The sequence below is a fragment of the Coloeus monedula genome (assembly GCF_965178545.1).
Source record: "Coloeus monedula genome assembly, chromosome: 32".
Taxonomy (NCBI): domain Eukaryota; kingdom Metazoa; phylum Chordata; class Aves; order Passeriformes; family Corvidae; genus Coloeus; species Coloeus monedula.
In genome coordinates this window covers 412,389-427,230 of record NC_138812.1, presented here as the reverse complement: position 1 = coordinate 427,230, position 14,842 = coordinate 412,389, and the positions used below count along the sequence as shown (strand labels likewise).

Genomic DNA, 14,842 nt, shown 5'->3' with positions numbered 1-14,842 from the left:
CGACTGGGAGGGACTGGGAGGGACTGGGAGGGGATTGGGAGGGACTGGGAGGGACTGGGAGGGGAAAAAACGGTGAAAAACGGGTGAAAAATGGAGGAGAAAGGGTTAAAAATGGGGATTTGGAGGGACTGGGAGGGACTGGGAGGGGATTGGGAGGAACTGGAAGGGACTGGGAGGGACTGGGAGTGGGTTTAAGGGTTACTGGTTTATACTGGGATGGACTGGGATGGACTGGGAGAGAACTGGGAGGGAACTGGGAGGGACTGGGAGGGAACTGGGAGGGACTGGGAGGGACTGGGAGGGGATTGGGAGGGAACTGGGAGGGGATTGGGATGGAACTGGGAGGGACTGGGAGGGGACTGGGAGGGACTGGGAGAGACTGGGAGGGGACTGGGAGGGACTGGGAGGGACTGGGAGGGGACTGGGAGGGACTGGGAGGGGAAAAAACGGTGAAAAACGGGTGAAAAATGGAGGAGAAAGGGTTAAAAATGGGGATTTGGGGGGACTGGGAGGGACTGGGAGGGACTGGGAGGGGATTGGGAGGGACTGGGAGGGGAAAAAACGGTGAAAAACGGGTGAAAAATGGAGGAGAAAGGGTTAAAAATGGGGATTTGGAGGGACTGGTTTGGACTGGGAGGGACTGGTTTGGACTGGGAGGGGACTGGGAGGGGACTGGGAGGGACTGGGAGGGGATTGGGGGGGACTGGGAGGGATTGGGAGGGACTGGGAGGGAACTGGGAGGGACTGGGATGGAACTGGGAGGGACTGGGAGGGACTGGGATGGACTGGGAGGGGATTGGGAGGAACTGGGAGGGACTGGGAGGAACTGGGAGGGGATTGGGAGGAACTGGGAGCAACTGGGAGCGACTGGGAGGGAACTGGGAGGGACTGGGGGGGAACTGGGAGGGACTGGGAGGAACTGGGATGGACTGGGAGGGAACTGGGAGGGACTGGGAGGGAACTGGGAGGGGATTGGGAGGGACTGGGAGGGAACTGGGAGGGAACTGGGAGGGACTGGGATGGACTGGGAGGGACTGGGAGGAACTGGGAGGGAACTGGGAGGGGATTGGGAGGAACTGGGAGGGACTGAGAGGGGATTGGGAGGAACTGGGAGGGAACTGGGAGGGGACTGGGAGGGACTGGGAGAGACTGGTCTGAACTGGGAGGGACTGGGATGGACTGGGGGGGACTGGGAGGGACTGGAAGGGACTGGGAGGGACTGGGAGTGGGTTTAAGGGTTACTGGTTTGTACTGGGCGGGACTGGGATGGACTGGGAGAGAACTGGGAGGGATTGGGAGGAACTGGGAGGGAACTGGGAGGGACTGGGAGGGATTGGGAGGGACTGGGAGGGACTGGGAGGGAACTGGGAGGGACTGGGAGGGAACTGGGAGGGACTGGGATGGACTGGGAGGGGACTGGGATGGACTGGGATGGACTGGGAGGGGATTGGGAGGGACTGGGAGGGAACTGGGAGGGACTGGGAGGGACTGGGAGGGAACTGGGAGGGACTGGGAGGGACTGGGAGGGACTGGGAGTGGGTTTAGGGGTTACTGGTTTATACTGGGAGGGACTGGGATGGACTGGGAGGGAACTGGGAGGGGATTGGGAGGGACTGGGACAGGACTGGGCGGGACTGGGATGTTACTGGTTTGAACTGGGATGAACTGGGACGAACTGGGAGGTCACTGGGGGTTACTGGGAGGTGACGCTGAGCTGAACTGGGAGGGACTGGGCCTTACTGGTTTATACTGGTTTAGCCATTTTCCTTATGGGTTCGAACTGGTTTGGACTGGTTCGAACTGGTTTGAATTGGTTTGAACTGGTTTGAACTGGTTTGAACAGGTTCAGACTGGTTTGAACTGGTTTGAATTGGTTCGAACTGGTTCTAACTGGTCTGAACTGGTCCGAACTGGTTCTAACTGGTCTGAACTGGTCCAAACTGGTCTGTACTGGTCTCCCCAGTTCACGTCTTCGATCTCCACGGCGACGGCGACGCCCACACGGCGCTGGAGCTGCGGTGGGGGCGGGGCCTGGGAAAGGGGGCGGGGCTTGGGGGACTGGTTTGGACTGGTTTGGACTGGGAGGGAACTGGTTTGGACTGGTTTGGACTGGTTTGGACTGGGAAGGGGTTTTGGGGTGATTTGGGGCGGATTTGGGGTCACTGGGAGGGGCTTAAAGGGTTAAAAATGGAGGGAAAAGGGGAAAAAAGGGGATTTAGGGTTACTGGTTTATGCTGGTTTATACTGGGAGGGAACTGGTTTGGACTGGGAGGGAACTGGGACAAACTGGGAGCGAACTGGGAGGGGTTTGGGGTGATTTGGGGTCACTGGGAGGGGGTTAACGGGTTAAAAACAGAGGGAAAAAGGGGATTTGGAGTTACTGGTTTATACTGGTTTATACTGGTTTATACTGGGAGGGAACTGGTTTGGACTGGGAGGGAACTGGGACAAACTGGGAGGGAACTGGGAGGGGTTTGGGGTCACTGGGAGGGGGTCAACGGGTTAAAAAAGGGGAAAAAAAGGCGTACTCGGGGCTTACTGGTTTCTACTGGGAGGGAACTGGTTTGGACTGGGAAAGCGCTTCCGGGGCGCTTTGGGGGGTGGATTCGGGGGGGTTACTGGTTTATACTGGTTTATACTGGGAGGGAACTGGTTTGGACTGGTTTGTACTGGGAAAGGGGTTTTGGGGTGCTTTGGGGGACGGATTTGGGGGTTACTGGTTTATACTGGGAGGGAACTGGTTTGGACTGGTTTGGACTGGGAAAGGGGTTTTGGGGGTGATTTGGGGGGTGGATTTGGGGGTTACTGGTTTATACTGGGAGGGAACTGGTTTGGACTGGTTTGGACTGGGAAAGGGGTTTTGGGGTGCTTTGGGGGACGGATTTGGGGGTTTATACTGGTTTATACTGGGAGGGAACTGGTTTGGACTGGTTTGGACTGGGAAAGGGGTTTTGGGGGTGATTTGGGGGGCGGATTTGGGGGTCACTGGGAGGGAATTGGGATGTACTGGTTTGGACTGGGAGGGAACTGGTTTGGACTGGGAAGGAACTGGTTTGGACTGGGAGGGAACTGGGACAAACTGGGAGGGAACTGGGAGGGGTTTGGGGTGATTTGGGGTCACTGGGAGGGGGTTAACGGGTTAAAAACAGAGGGAAAAAGGGGATTTGGAGTTACTGGTTTATACTGGTTTGTACTGGTTTATACTGGGAGGGAACTGGTTTGGACTGGGAGGGAACTGGGACAAACTGGGAGCGAACTGGGAGGGGCTTGGGGTCACTGGGAGGGGGTCAACGGCTTAAAAAAGGGGAAAAAAAGGCGTACTCGGGGCTTACTGGTTTCTACTGGGAGGGAACTGGTTCGCGCTGGGAAAGCGCTTCCGGGGCGCTTTGGGGGGTGGATTCGGGGGGGGGTTACTGGTTTATACTGGTTTATACTGGGAGGGAACTGGTTTGGACTGGGAAAGGGGTTTTGGGGTGCTTTGGGGGGCGGATTTGGGGGTTACTGGTTTCTACTGGGAGGGAACTGGTTGGCGCTGGGAAAGCGCTTCCGGGGCGCTTTGGGGGGTGGATTCGGGGGGGTTACTGGTTTATACTGGTTTGTACTGGGACGGGCCGTGACCCCGCGCCCCTCCCCCAGCCCCGAGGAGCGGCGCTTCGCCGTCTTCGCCCTGGCGGTGGCGCCGGACGGGCGCGAGGTGCTGGCGGCCGCCAACGACGGCTGCGTCTACGTCTACGACCGGCAGGCGCAGCGGCGCGTGCTCAGGGTGCGTGGGGACCAGTATGGACCAGTACGGACCAGTACGGACCGGTAGGGACCGGTATAAACCGGTAGGGACTGGTATAAACCGGTACGGACCGGTATAAACCAGTACGGACCGGTAGGAATCGGTAAAGAGCAGTAGGGATCGGTAGGGATTGGTATAGAGCAGTACGGACCAGTATGGACCAGTACGGACCAGTACGGACCGGTAGGGACCGGTATAAACCGGTAGGGACCGGTATAAACCGGTACGGACCGGTGTAAACCAGTACGGACCGGTAGGAATCGGTAAAGAGCAGTAGGGATCGGTAGGGATTGGTATAGAGCAGTACGGACCAGTATGGACCAGTAAGGGCCAGTGTGGACCAGTACAGACAAGTATGGACCAGTAGGGACCAGTACAGACCAGTAGGGACCAGTACGGAGCAGTAGGGACCGGTATAAACCGGTAGGGACCGGTATAAACCAGTACGGACCAGTAGGAATCGGTAAAGAGCAGTAGGGATCGGTAGGGATTGGTATAGAGCAGTATGGACCAGTACGGACCAGTAGGGACCAGTATGGACCAGTACAGACCAGTATGGACCAGTAGGGACCAGTACAGACCAGTAGGGACCAGTACGGAGCAGTAGGGACCGGTATAAACCGGTAGGGACCAGTATAAACCAGTAGGGACCAGTAGGAATCGGTAAAGAGCAGTAGGGATCGGTAGGGATTGGTATAGAGCAGTACAGACCAGTATGGACCAGTAAGGACCAGTAGGGACCAGTAGGGACCAGTATGGACCAGTAGGGACCAGTAGGGACCAGTACGGACCAGTAGGGACCAGTACAGACCAGTATGGACCAGTAGGGACCAGTACGGACCGGTAGGGACCAGTACGGACCAGTACGGACCAGTACAGACCAGTAGGGACCAGTACAAACCAGTAACCCCAAATCCCCTTTTTTCCCCTTTTCTCCTCTTTTTTCCCCATTTTTAACCCTTTATCCCCCTCCAATCCCCTCCCAGTGACCCCAAATCTGCCCCAAATCACCCCAAAACCCCTTCCCAGTCCAAACCAGTCCAAACCAGTTCCCTCCCAACACAAACCAGTAACCCCAAATCCCCTTTTTTCCCCCATTTTTAACCCTTTATCCCCCTCCAACTGACCCCAAACCACCCCAAATCTCCCTCAAATCACCCCAAAACCCCTTCCCAGTCCAAACCAGTCCAAACCAGTCCAAACCAGTTCCCTCCCAGTCCAAACCAGTCCAAACCAGTGCCTTCCCAGTATAAACCAGTCCAAACCAGTAACCTCAAATCCCCTTTTTCCCTCCGTTTTTAACCTGTTAACCCCCTCCAACTGACCCCAAACCCCTCCCAGTTCCCTCCCAGTTTGTCCCAGTTCCCTCCCAGTCCAAACCAGTAACCCCAAATCCCCCTTTTTTCCCCTTTTCCCTCCATTTTTAACCCTTTAAGCCCCTCCCAGTGACCCCAAATCCGCCCCAAATCACCCCAAAACCCCTTCCCAGTCCAAACCAGTACAAACCAGTATAAACCAGTTCCCTCCCAGTACAAACCAGTAACCACAAATCCCCTTTTTTCCCCCTTTTCCCCCCCTTTTTAACCCTTTAACCCCCTCCAATCCCCTCCAAACCCCTCCCAGTGACCCCCAAACCCCTTCCCGGTCCCCTCCCAGTCCAAACCAGTACAAACCAGTTCCCTCCCAGTACAAACCAGTAACCCCAAATCCCCTTTTTTTCCCCTTTTCCCCCTCTTTTTAACCCTTTAACCCCCTCCAATCCCCTCCCAACGACCCCAAATCCGCCCCAAATCACCCCAAAACCCCTTCCCAGTCCAAACCATTCCAAACCAGTACAAACCAGTGCCCTCCCAGTACAAACCAGTACAAACCAGTAACCCCAAATCCACTTTTCCCTCCATTTTTAACCTTTTAACCCCCTCCAATCCCTCCCAGTGACCCCAAATCCGCCCCAAATCACCCCAAAACCCCTTCCCAGTCCAAACCATTCCAAACCAGTCCAAACCAGTTCCCTCCCAGTACAAACCAGTAACCACAAATCCCCTTTTTTCCCCCTTTCCCCCCCTTTTTAACCCTTTAACCCCCTCCAATCCCCTCCAAACCCCTCCCAGTGACCCCCAAACCCCTTCCTGGTCCCCTCCCAGTCCAAACCAGTTCCCTCCCAGTATAAACCAGTATAAACCAGTGACCCCAAATGCCCTTTTTTCCCCCTTTTTTTCCTCCATTTTTAACCCTTTAAGCGCCTCCCAGTGACCCCAAATCCGCCCCAAATCACCCCAAAACCCCTCCCCAGTCCAAACCAGTCCAAACCAGTGCCCTCCCAGTATAAACCGGTCCAAACCAGTAACCACAAATCCCCTTTTTCCCTCCGTTTTTAACCTGTTAACCCCCTCCAACTGACCCCAAACCCCTCCCAGTTCCCTCCCAGTTTGTCCCAGTTCCCTCCCAGTACAAACCAGTTCCCTCCCAGTATAAACCAGTAACCCCAAATCCCCTTTTTTCCCCCATTTTTAACCCTTTAACCCCCTCCAACTGACCCCAAACCACCCCAAATCCCCCTCAAATCATCCCAAAACCCCTTCCCAGTCCAAACCATTCCAAACCAGTCCAAACCAGTGCCCTCCCAGTACAAACCAGTAACCCCAAATCCCCTTTTTTCCCCCTTTTCCCCCCTTTTCCCCCTTTTTAACCCTTTAACCCCCTCCAATCCCCTCCAAACCCCTCCCAGTGACCCCCAAACCCCTTCCCAGTCCAAACCAGTTCCCTCCCAGTACAAACCAGTATAAACCAGTAACCCCAAATCCCCTTTTTTCCCCTTTTCCCTCCATTTTTAAGCCTTTAAGCCCCTCCCAGTGACCCCAAATCCGCCCCAAATCACCCCAAAACCCCTTCCCAGTCCAAACCATTCCAAACCAGTCCAAACCAGTGCCCTCCCAGTATAAACCAGTAACCCCAAATCCCCCTTTTCTCCCCTTTTCCCCCCTTTTCCCCCCCTTTTTAACCCTTTAACCCCCTCCAATCCCCTCCAAACCCCTCCCAGTGACCCCCCAAACCCCTTCCCGGTCCCCTCCCAGTCCAAACCAGTACAAACCAGTATCCCCGCCCGCGCAGGTGCCGGCGCACGAGGACGACGCCAACGCGCTGGCGCTGGGGGACGCCTCGGGGCAACTGGTGCTGAGCGGGGGCGACGACGGCGTCTGCCGGGCCTGGGACCGGCGCTGCCTCCCCGAGGGGCCCGCGGGCGTCCTGGCCGGCCACCGCGACGGCCTCACCTTCCTGCACGCCAGGGTGCGACTGGGAGCCACTGGTTTATACTGGGAGGGCACTGGGAGGCACTGGGAGGGGTTTGGGGGCGAAGGAACGGCGAAAGAACGGCGCGAAAAGGGTTAAAAACGGGGGAGAAATGGGGGGAAAAGGGGGGAAAAAGGGGATTTGGGGTTACTGGTTTGGACTGGTTTGTACTGGGAGGGAACTGGTTTGGATTGGTTTGGACTGGTTTGGACTGGGAAGGGGTTTTGGGGTGATTTGAGGGAGATTTGGGGTGGTTTGGGGTCAGTTGGAGGGGGATAAAGGGTTAAAAATGGAGGAAAAAAGGGGATTTGGGGTTACTGGTTTGTACTGGGAGGGAACTGGTTTATACTGGTTTGGATTGGTTTGGACTGGTTTGGACTGGGAAGGGGTTTTGGGGTGATTTGGGGCGGATTTGGGGTCACTGGGAGGCGCTTAAAGGGTTAAAAATGGAGGAAAAAAAGGGGAAAAAAGGGGGATTTGGGGTTACTGGTTTGTACTGGTTTGTACTGGGAGGGAACTGGTTTGGACTGGGAGGGAACTGGGACAAACTGGGAGGGAACTGGGAGGGGTTTGGGGTGATTTGGGGCGGATTTGGGGTCACTGGGAGGCGCTTAAAGGGTTAAAAATGGGTGAAAAAGGGCGGGATTTGGGGTTACTGGTTTGTACTGGTTTGTACTGGGAGGGAACTGGTTTGGACTGGGAGGGAACTGGGACAAACTGGGAGGGAACTGGGAGGGGTTTGGGGTGATTTGGGGCGGATTTGGGGTCACTGGGAGGCGCTTAAAGGGTTAAAAATGGGTGAAAAAGGGCGGGATTTGGGGTTACTGGTTTGTACTGGTTTGTACTGGTTTGTACTGGGAGGGCAGCGGTCCGGACTGGTTCGCACTGGTCCGGACTGGGAGGGCTCTGGGCCGGGCCTGGGACCGGCGCTGCCTCCCCGAGGGGCCCGCGGGCGTCCTGGCCGGCCACCGCGACGGCCTCACCTTCCTGCACGCCAGGGTGCGACTGGGAGCCACTGGTTTATACTGGGAGGGCACTGGGAGGCACTGGGAGGGGTTTGGGGGCGAAGGAACGGCGAAAGAACGGCGCGAAAAGGGTTAAAAACGGGGGAGAAATGGGGGAAAAAGGGGGGAAAAGGGGATTTGGGGTTACTGGTTTGTACTGGTTTGTACTGGGAGGGAACTGGTTTGGACTGGTTTGGACTGGTTTGGACTGGGAAGGGGTTTTGGGGTGATTTGAGGGAGATTTGGGGTGGTTTGGGGTCAGTTGGAGGGGGATAAAGGGTTAAAAATGGGGAAAAAAGGGGATTTGGGGTTACTGGTTTGTACTGGTTTATACTGGGAGGGAACTGGTTTGAACTGGTTTGGACTGGTTTGGACTGGGAAGGGGTTTTGGGGTGATTTGGGGCGGATTTGGGGTCATTGGGAGGCGCTTAAAGGGTTAAAAATGGAGGAAAAAATGGGATTTGGGGTTACTGGTTTGTACTGGTTTGTACTGGTTTGTACTGGGAGGGCAGCGGTCCGGACTGGTTCGCACTGGTCCGGACTGGGAGGGCTCTGGGCCGGGCCTGGGACCGGCGCTGCCTCCCCGAGGGGCCCGCGGGCGTCCTGGCCGGCCACCGCGACGGCCTCACCTTCCTGCACGCCAGGGTGCGACTGGGAGCCACTGGTTTATACTGGGAGGGCACTGGGAGGCACTGGGAGGGGCTGGAGAGGGAAAAAACGGCGAAAGAACGGCGCGAAAAGGGTTAAAAACGGGGGAGAAATGGGGGGAAAAAGGGGGGAAAAAGGGGATTTGGGGTTACTGGTTTGTACTGGTTTGTACTGGGAGGGAACTGGTTTGGACTGGTTTGGACTGGTTTGGACTGGGAAGGGGGTTTGGGGTGATTTGGGGTGGATTTGGGGTCATTGGGAGGCGCTTAAAGGGTTAAAAATGGGTGAAAAAGGGCGGGATTTGGGGTTACTGGTTTGTACTGGTTTATACTGGGAGGGAACTGGTTTGAACTGGTTTGAACTGGTTTGGACTGGGAAGGGGTTTTGGGGTGATTTGGGGCGGATTTGGGGTCATTGGGAGGCGCTTAAAGGGTTAAAAATGGAGGAAAAAATGGGATTTGGGGTTACTGGTTTGTACTGGGAGGGAACTGGTTTGGACTGGTTTGGACTGGGAAGGGGTTTTGGGGTGATTTGGGGCGGATTTGGGGTCACTGGGAGGCGCTTAAAGGGTTAAAAATGGAGGAAAAAAAGGGGAAAAAAGGGGGATTTGGGGTTACTGGTTTGTACTGGTTTGTACTGGGAGGGAACTGGTTTGGACTGGTTTGGACTGGGAAGGGGTTTTGGGGTGATTTGGGGCGGATTTGGGGTCACTGGGAGGGGCTTAAAGGGTTAAAAATGGGTGAAAAAGGGCGGGATTTGGGGTTACTGGTTTGTACTGGTTTGTACTGGGAGGGAACTGGTTTATACTGGTTTGGACTGGTTTGGACTGGGAAGGGGTTTTGGGGTGATTTGAGGGAGATTTGGGGTGGTTTGGGGTCAGTTGGAGGAGGTTAAAGGGTTAAAAATGGGGGAAAAAAGGGGATTTGGGGTTACTGGTTTGTACTGGTTTGTACTGGGAGGGAACTGGTTTGAACTGGTTTGAACTGGTTTGGACTGGGAAGGGGTTTTGGGGTGATTTGGGGCGGATTTGGGGTCATTGGGAGGCGCTTAAAGGGTTAAAAATGGAGGAAAAAATGGGATTTGGGGTTACTGGTTTGTACTGGGAGGGAACTGGTTTGGACTGGTTTGGACTGGGAAGGGGTTTTGGGGTGATTTGGGGCGGATTTGGGGTCACTGGGAGGCGCTTAAAGGGTTAAAAATGGAGGAAAAAAAGGGGAAAAAAGGGGGATTTGGGGTTACTGGTTTGTACTGGTTTGTACTGGGAGGGAACTGGTTTGGACTGGTTTGGACTGGGAAGGGGTTTTGGGGTGATTTGGGGCGGATTTGGGGTCACTGGGAGGTGCTTAAAGGGTTAAAAATGGGTGAAAAAGGGCGGGATTTGGGGTTACTGGTTTGTACTGGTTTGTACTGGTTTGTACTGGGAGGGCAGCGGTCCGGACTGGTTCGCACTGGTCCGGACTGGGAGGGCTCTGGGCCGGGCCTGGGACCGGCGCTGCCTCCCCGAGGGGCCCGCGGGCGTCCTGGCCGGCCACCGCGACGGCCTCACCTTCCTGCACGCCAGGGTGCGACTGGGAGCCACTGGTTTATACTGGGAGGGCACTGGGAGGCACTGGGAGGGGCTGGAGAGGGAAGAAACGGCGAAAGAACGGCGCGAAAAGGGTTAAAAACGGGGGAGAAATGGGGGAAAAAGGGGGGAAAAAGGGGATTTGGGGTTACTGGTTTGTACTGGTTTGTACTGGGAGGGAACTGGTTTGGACTGGGAAGGGACTGGTTTGGACTGGGAAGGGGTTTTGGGGTGATTTGGGGCGGATTTGGGGTCATTGGGAGGCGCTTAAAGGGTTAAAAATGGAGGGAAAAATGGGATTTGGGGTTACTGGTTTGTACTGGGAGGGAACTGGTTTGGACTGGTTTGGACTGGGAAGGGGTTTTGGGGTGATTTGGGGCGGATTTGGGGTCACTGGGAGGCGCTTAATGGGTTAAAAATGGAGGGAAAAGGGGAAAAAGGGGGATTTTGGGGTTACTGGTTTGTACTGGTTTGTACTGGGAGGGAACTGGTTTGGACTGGTTTGGACTGGGAAGGGGTTTTGGGGTGATTTGAGGGAGATTTGGGGTGGTTTGGGGACAGTTGGAGGGGGTTAAAGGGTTAAAAATGGGGGAAAAAGGGGATTTGGGGTTACTGGTTTGTACTGGTTTGTACTGGGAGGGAACTGGTTTGGACTGGTTTGGACTGGGAAGGGGTTTTGGGGTGATTTGGGGCGGATTTGGGGTCACTGGGAGGCGCTTAAAGGGTTAAAAATGGGTGAAAAAGGGCGGGATTTGGGGTTACTGGTTTGTACTGGTTTATACTGGGAGGGAACTGGTTTGAACTGGTTTGAACTGGTTTGGACTGGGGAGGGGTTTTGGGGTGATTTGAGGGAGATTTGGGGTGGTTTGGGGTCAGTTGGAGGGGGATAAAGGGTTAAAAATGGGGGAAAAAAGGGGATTTGGGGTTACTGGTTTGTACTGGTTTGTACTGGGAAGGAAGTGGTTTGGACTGGTTTGGACTGGTTTGGACTGGGAGGGAACTGGTTTGGACTGGTTTGGACTGGGAAGGGGTTTTGGGGTGATTTGGGGCGGATTTGGGGTCACTGGGAGGCGCTTAAAGGGTTAAAAATGGAGGAAAAAATGGGATTTGGGGTTACTGGTTTGTACTGGTTTGTACTGGGAGGGAACTGGTTTATACTGGTTTGTACTGGTTTGGACTGGGAAGGGGTTTTGGGGTGATTTGGGGCGGATTTGGGGTCACTGGGAGGCGCTTAAAGGGTTAAAAATGGGTGGAAAAGGGCGGGATTTGGGGTTACTGGTTTGTACTGGTTTGTACTGGGAGGGAACTGGTTTATACTGGTTTGGACTGGTTTGGACTGGGAAGGGGTTTTGGGGTGATTTGAGGGAGATTTGGGGTGGTTTGGGGTCAGTTGGAGGGGGATAAAGGGTTAAAAATGGGGAAAAAAGGGGATTTGGGGTTACTGGTTTGTACTGGTTTATACTGGGAGGGAACTGGTTTGAACTGGTTTGAACTGGTTTGGACTGGGAAGGGGTTTTGGGGTGATTTGGGGCGGATTTGGGGTCATTGGGAGGCGCTTAAAGGGTTAAAAATGGAGGAAAAAATGGGATTTGGGGTTACTGGTTTGTACTGGGAGGGAACTGGTTTGGACTGGTTTGGACTGGGAAGGGGTTTTGGGGTGATTTGGGGCGGATTTGGGGTCACTGGGAGGCGCTTAAAGGGTTAAAAATGGAGGAAAAAAAGGGGAAAAAAGGGGGATTTGGGGTTACTGGTTTGTACTGGTTTGTACTGGGAGGGAACTGGTTTGGACTGGTTTGGACTGGGAAGGGGTTTTGGGGTGATTTGGGGCGGATTTGGGGTCACTGGGAGGGGCTTAAAGGGTTAAAAATGGGTGAAAAAGGGCGGGATTTGGGGTTACTGGTTTGTACTGGTTTGTACTGGGAGGGAACTGGTTTATACTGGTTTGGACTGGTTTGGACTGGGAAGGGGTTTTGGGGTGATTTGAGGGAGATTTGGGGTGGTTTGGGGTCAGTTGGAGGAGGTTAAAGGGTTAAAAATGGGGGAAAAAAGGGGATTTGGGGTTACTGGTTTGTACTGGTTTGTACTGGGAGGGAACTGGTTTTTTACTGGTTTGGACTGGGAAGGGGTTTTGGGGTGATTTGGGGCGGATTTGGGGTCACTGGGAGGTGCTTAAAGGGTTAAAAATGGGTGAAAAAGGGCGGGATTTGGGGTTACTGGTTTGTACTGGTTTGTACTGGTTTGTACTGGGAGGGCAGCGGTCCGGACTGGTTCGCACTGGTCCGGACTGGGAGGGCTCTGGGCCGGGCCTGGGACCGGCGCTGCCTCCCCGAGGGGCCCGCGGGCGTCCTGGCCGGCCACCGCGACGGCCTCACCTTCCTGCACGCCAGGGTGCGACTGGGAGCCACTGGTTTATACTGGGAGGGCACTGGGAGGCACTGGGAGGGGTTTGGGGGCGAAGGAACGGCGAAAGAACGGCGCGAAAAGGGTTAAAAACGGGGGAGAAATGGGGGGAAAAGGGGGGAAAAAGGGGATTTGGGGTTACTGGTTTGTACTGGTTTGGACTGGGAGGGAAGTGGTTTGGATTGGTTTGGACTGGTTTGGACTGGGAAGGGGTTTTGGGGTGATTTGAGGGAGATTTGGGGTGGTTTGGGGTCAGTTGGAGGGGGATAAAGGGTTAAAAATGGAGGAAAAAAGGGGATTTGGGGTTACTGGTTTGTACTGGGAGGGAACTGGTTTATACTGGTTTGGATTGGTTTGGACTGGTTTGGACTGGGAAGGGGTTTTGGGGTGATTTGGGGCGGATTTGGGGTCATTGGGAGGCGCTTAAAGGGTTAAAAATGGAGGGAAAAAAGGGATTTGGGGTTACTGGTTTGTACTGGTTTGTACTGGGAGGGAACTGGTTTGGACTGGTTTGGACTGGGAAGGGGTTTTGGGGTGATTTGAGGGGGATTTGGGGTCACTGGGAGGCGCTTAAAGGGTTAAAAATGGGTGAAAAAGGGCGGGATTTGGGGTTACTGGTTTGTACTGGTTTGTACTGGTTTGTACTGGGAGGGCAGCGGTCCGGACTGGTTCGCACTGGTCCGGACTGGGAGGGCTCTGGGCCGGGCCTGGGACCGGCGCTGCCTCCCCGAGGGGCCCGCGGGCGTCCTGGCCGGCCACCGCGACGGCCTCACCTTCCTGCACGCCAGGGTGCGACTGGGAGCCACTGGTTTATACTGGGAGGGCACTGGGAGGCACTGGGAGGGGCTGGAGAGGGAAGAAACGGCGAAAGAACGGCGCGAAAAGGGTTAAAAACGGGGGAGAAATGGGGGGAAAAGGGGGGAAAAAGGGGATTTGGGGTTACTGGTTTGTACTGGTTTGTACTGGGAGGGAACTGGTTTATACTGGTTTGGACTGGTTTGGACTGGGAAGGGGTTTTGGGGTGATTTGAGGGAGATTTGGGGTGGTTTGGGGTCAGTTGGAGGAGGTTAAAGGGTTAAAAATGGGGGAAAAAAGGGGATTTGGGGTTACTGGTTTGTACTGGGAGGGAACTGGTTTATACTGGTTTGGACTGGTTTGGACTGGTTTGGACTGGGAAGGGGTTTTGGGGTGATTTGGGGCGGATTTGGGGTCATTGGGAGGCGCTTAAAGGGTTAAAAATGGAGGAAAAAATGGGATTTGGGGTTACTGGTTTGTACTGGGAGGGAACTGGTTTGGACTGGTTTGGACTGGGAAGGGGTTTTGGGGTGATTTGGGGCGGATTTGGGGTCACTGGGAGGCGCTTAAAGGGTTAAAAATGGAGGAAAAAAAGGGGGAAAAAGGGGGATTTGGGGTTACTGGTTTGTACTGGTTTGTACTGGGAGGGAACTGGTTTGGACTGGGAGGGAACTGGGAAAAACTGGGAGGGAACTGGGAGGGGTTTGGGGTGATTTGGGGCGGATTTGGGGTCACTGGGAGGCACTTAAAGGGTTAAAAATGGGTGAAAAAGGGCGGGATTTGGGGTTACTGGTTTGTACTGGTTTGTACTGGTTTGTACTGGGAGGGCAGCGGTCCGGACTGGTTCGCACTGGTCCGGACTGGGAGGGCTCTGGGCCGGGCCTGGGACCGGCGCTGCCTCCCCGAGGGGCCCGCGGGCGTCCTGGCCGGCCACCGCGACGGCCTCACCTTCCTGCACGCCAGGGTGCGACTGGGAGCCACTGGTTTATACTGGGAGGGCACTGGGAGGCACTGGGAGGGGCTGGAGAGGGAAGAAACGGCGAAAGAACGGCGCGAAAAGGGTTAAAAACGGGGGAGAAATGGGGGGAAAAGGGGGGAAAAAGGGGATTTGGGGTTACTGGTTTGTACTGGTTTGTACTGGGAGGGAACTGGTTTGGACTGGTTTTAACTGGGAAGGGGTTTTGGGGTGATTTGGGGCGGATTTGGGGTCATTGGGAGGCGCTTAAAGGGTTAAAAATGGAGGAAAAAATGGGATTTGGGGTTACTGGTTTGTACTGGTTTGTACTGGGAGGGAACTGGTTTGGACTGGTTTGGACTGGTTTGGACTGGGAAGGGGTTTTGGGGTGATTTGAGGGG

General features: G+C 55.1%; 1 protein-coding gene across 1 annotated transcript in view; it reads left to right on the top strand.

The window, feature by feature from the left end:
• The window catches only part of DCAF11 (DDB1 and CUL4 associated factor 11), a 37,801-nt gene that overhangs the window by 11,641 nt on the left and 11,318 nt on the right, over positions 1–14,842 (top strand). Inside the window, exons 6-8 of the mRNA XM_082299548.1 lie at positions 1,964–2,018; positions 3,637–3,763; positions 6,896–7,072. Coding sequence (XP_082155674.1) covers positions 1,964–2,018; positions 3,637–3,763; positions 6,896–7,072 — 359 coding nt within the window. The remainder of the gene's footprint in view (positions 1–1,963; positions 2,019–3,636; positions 3,764–6,895; positions 7,073–14,842) is intronic.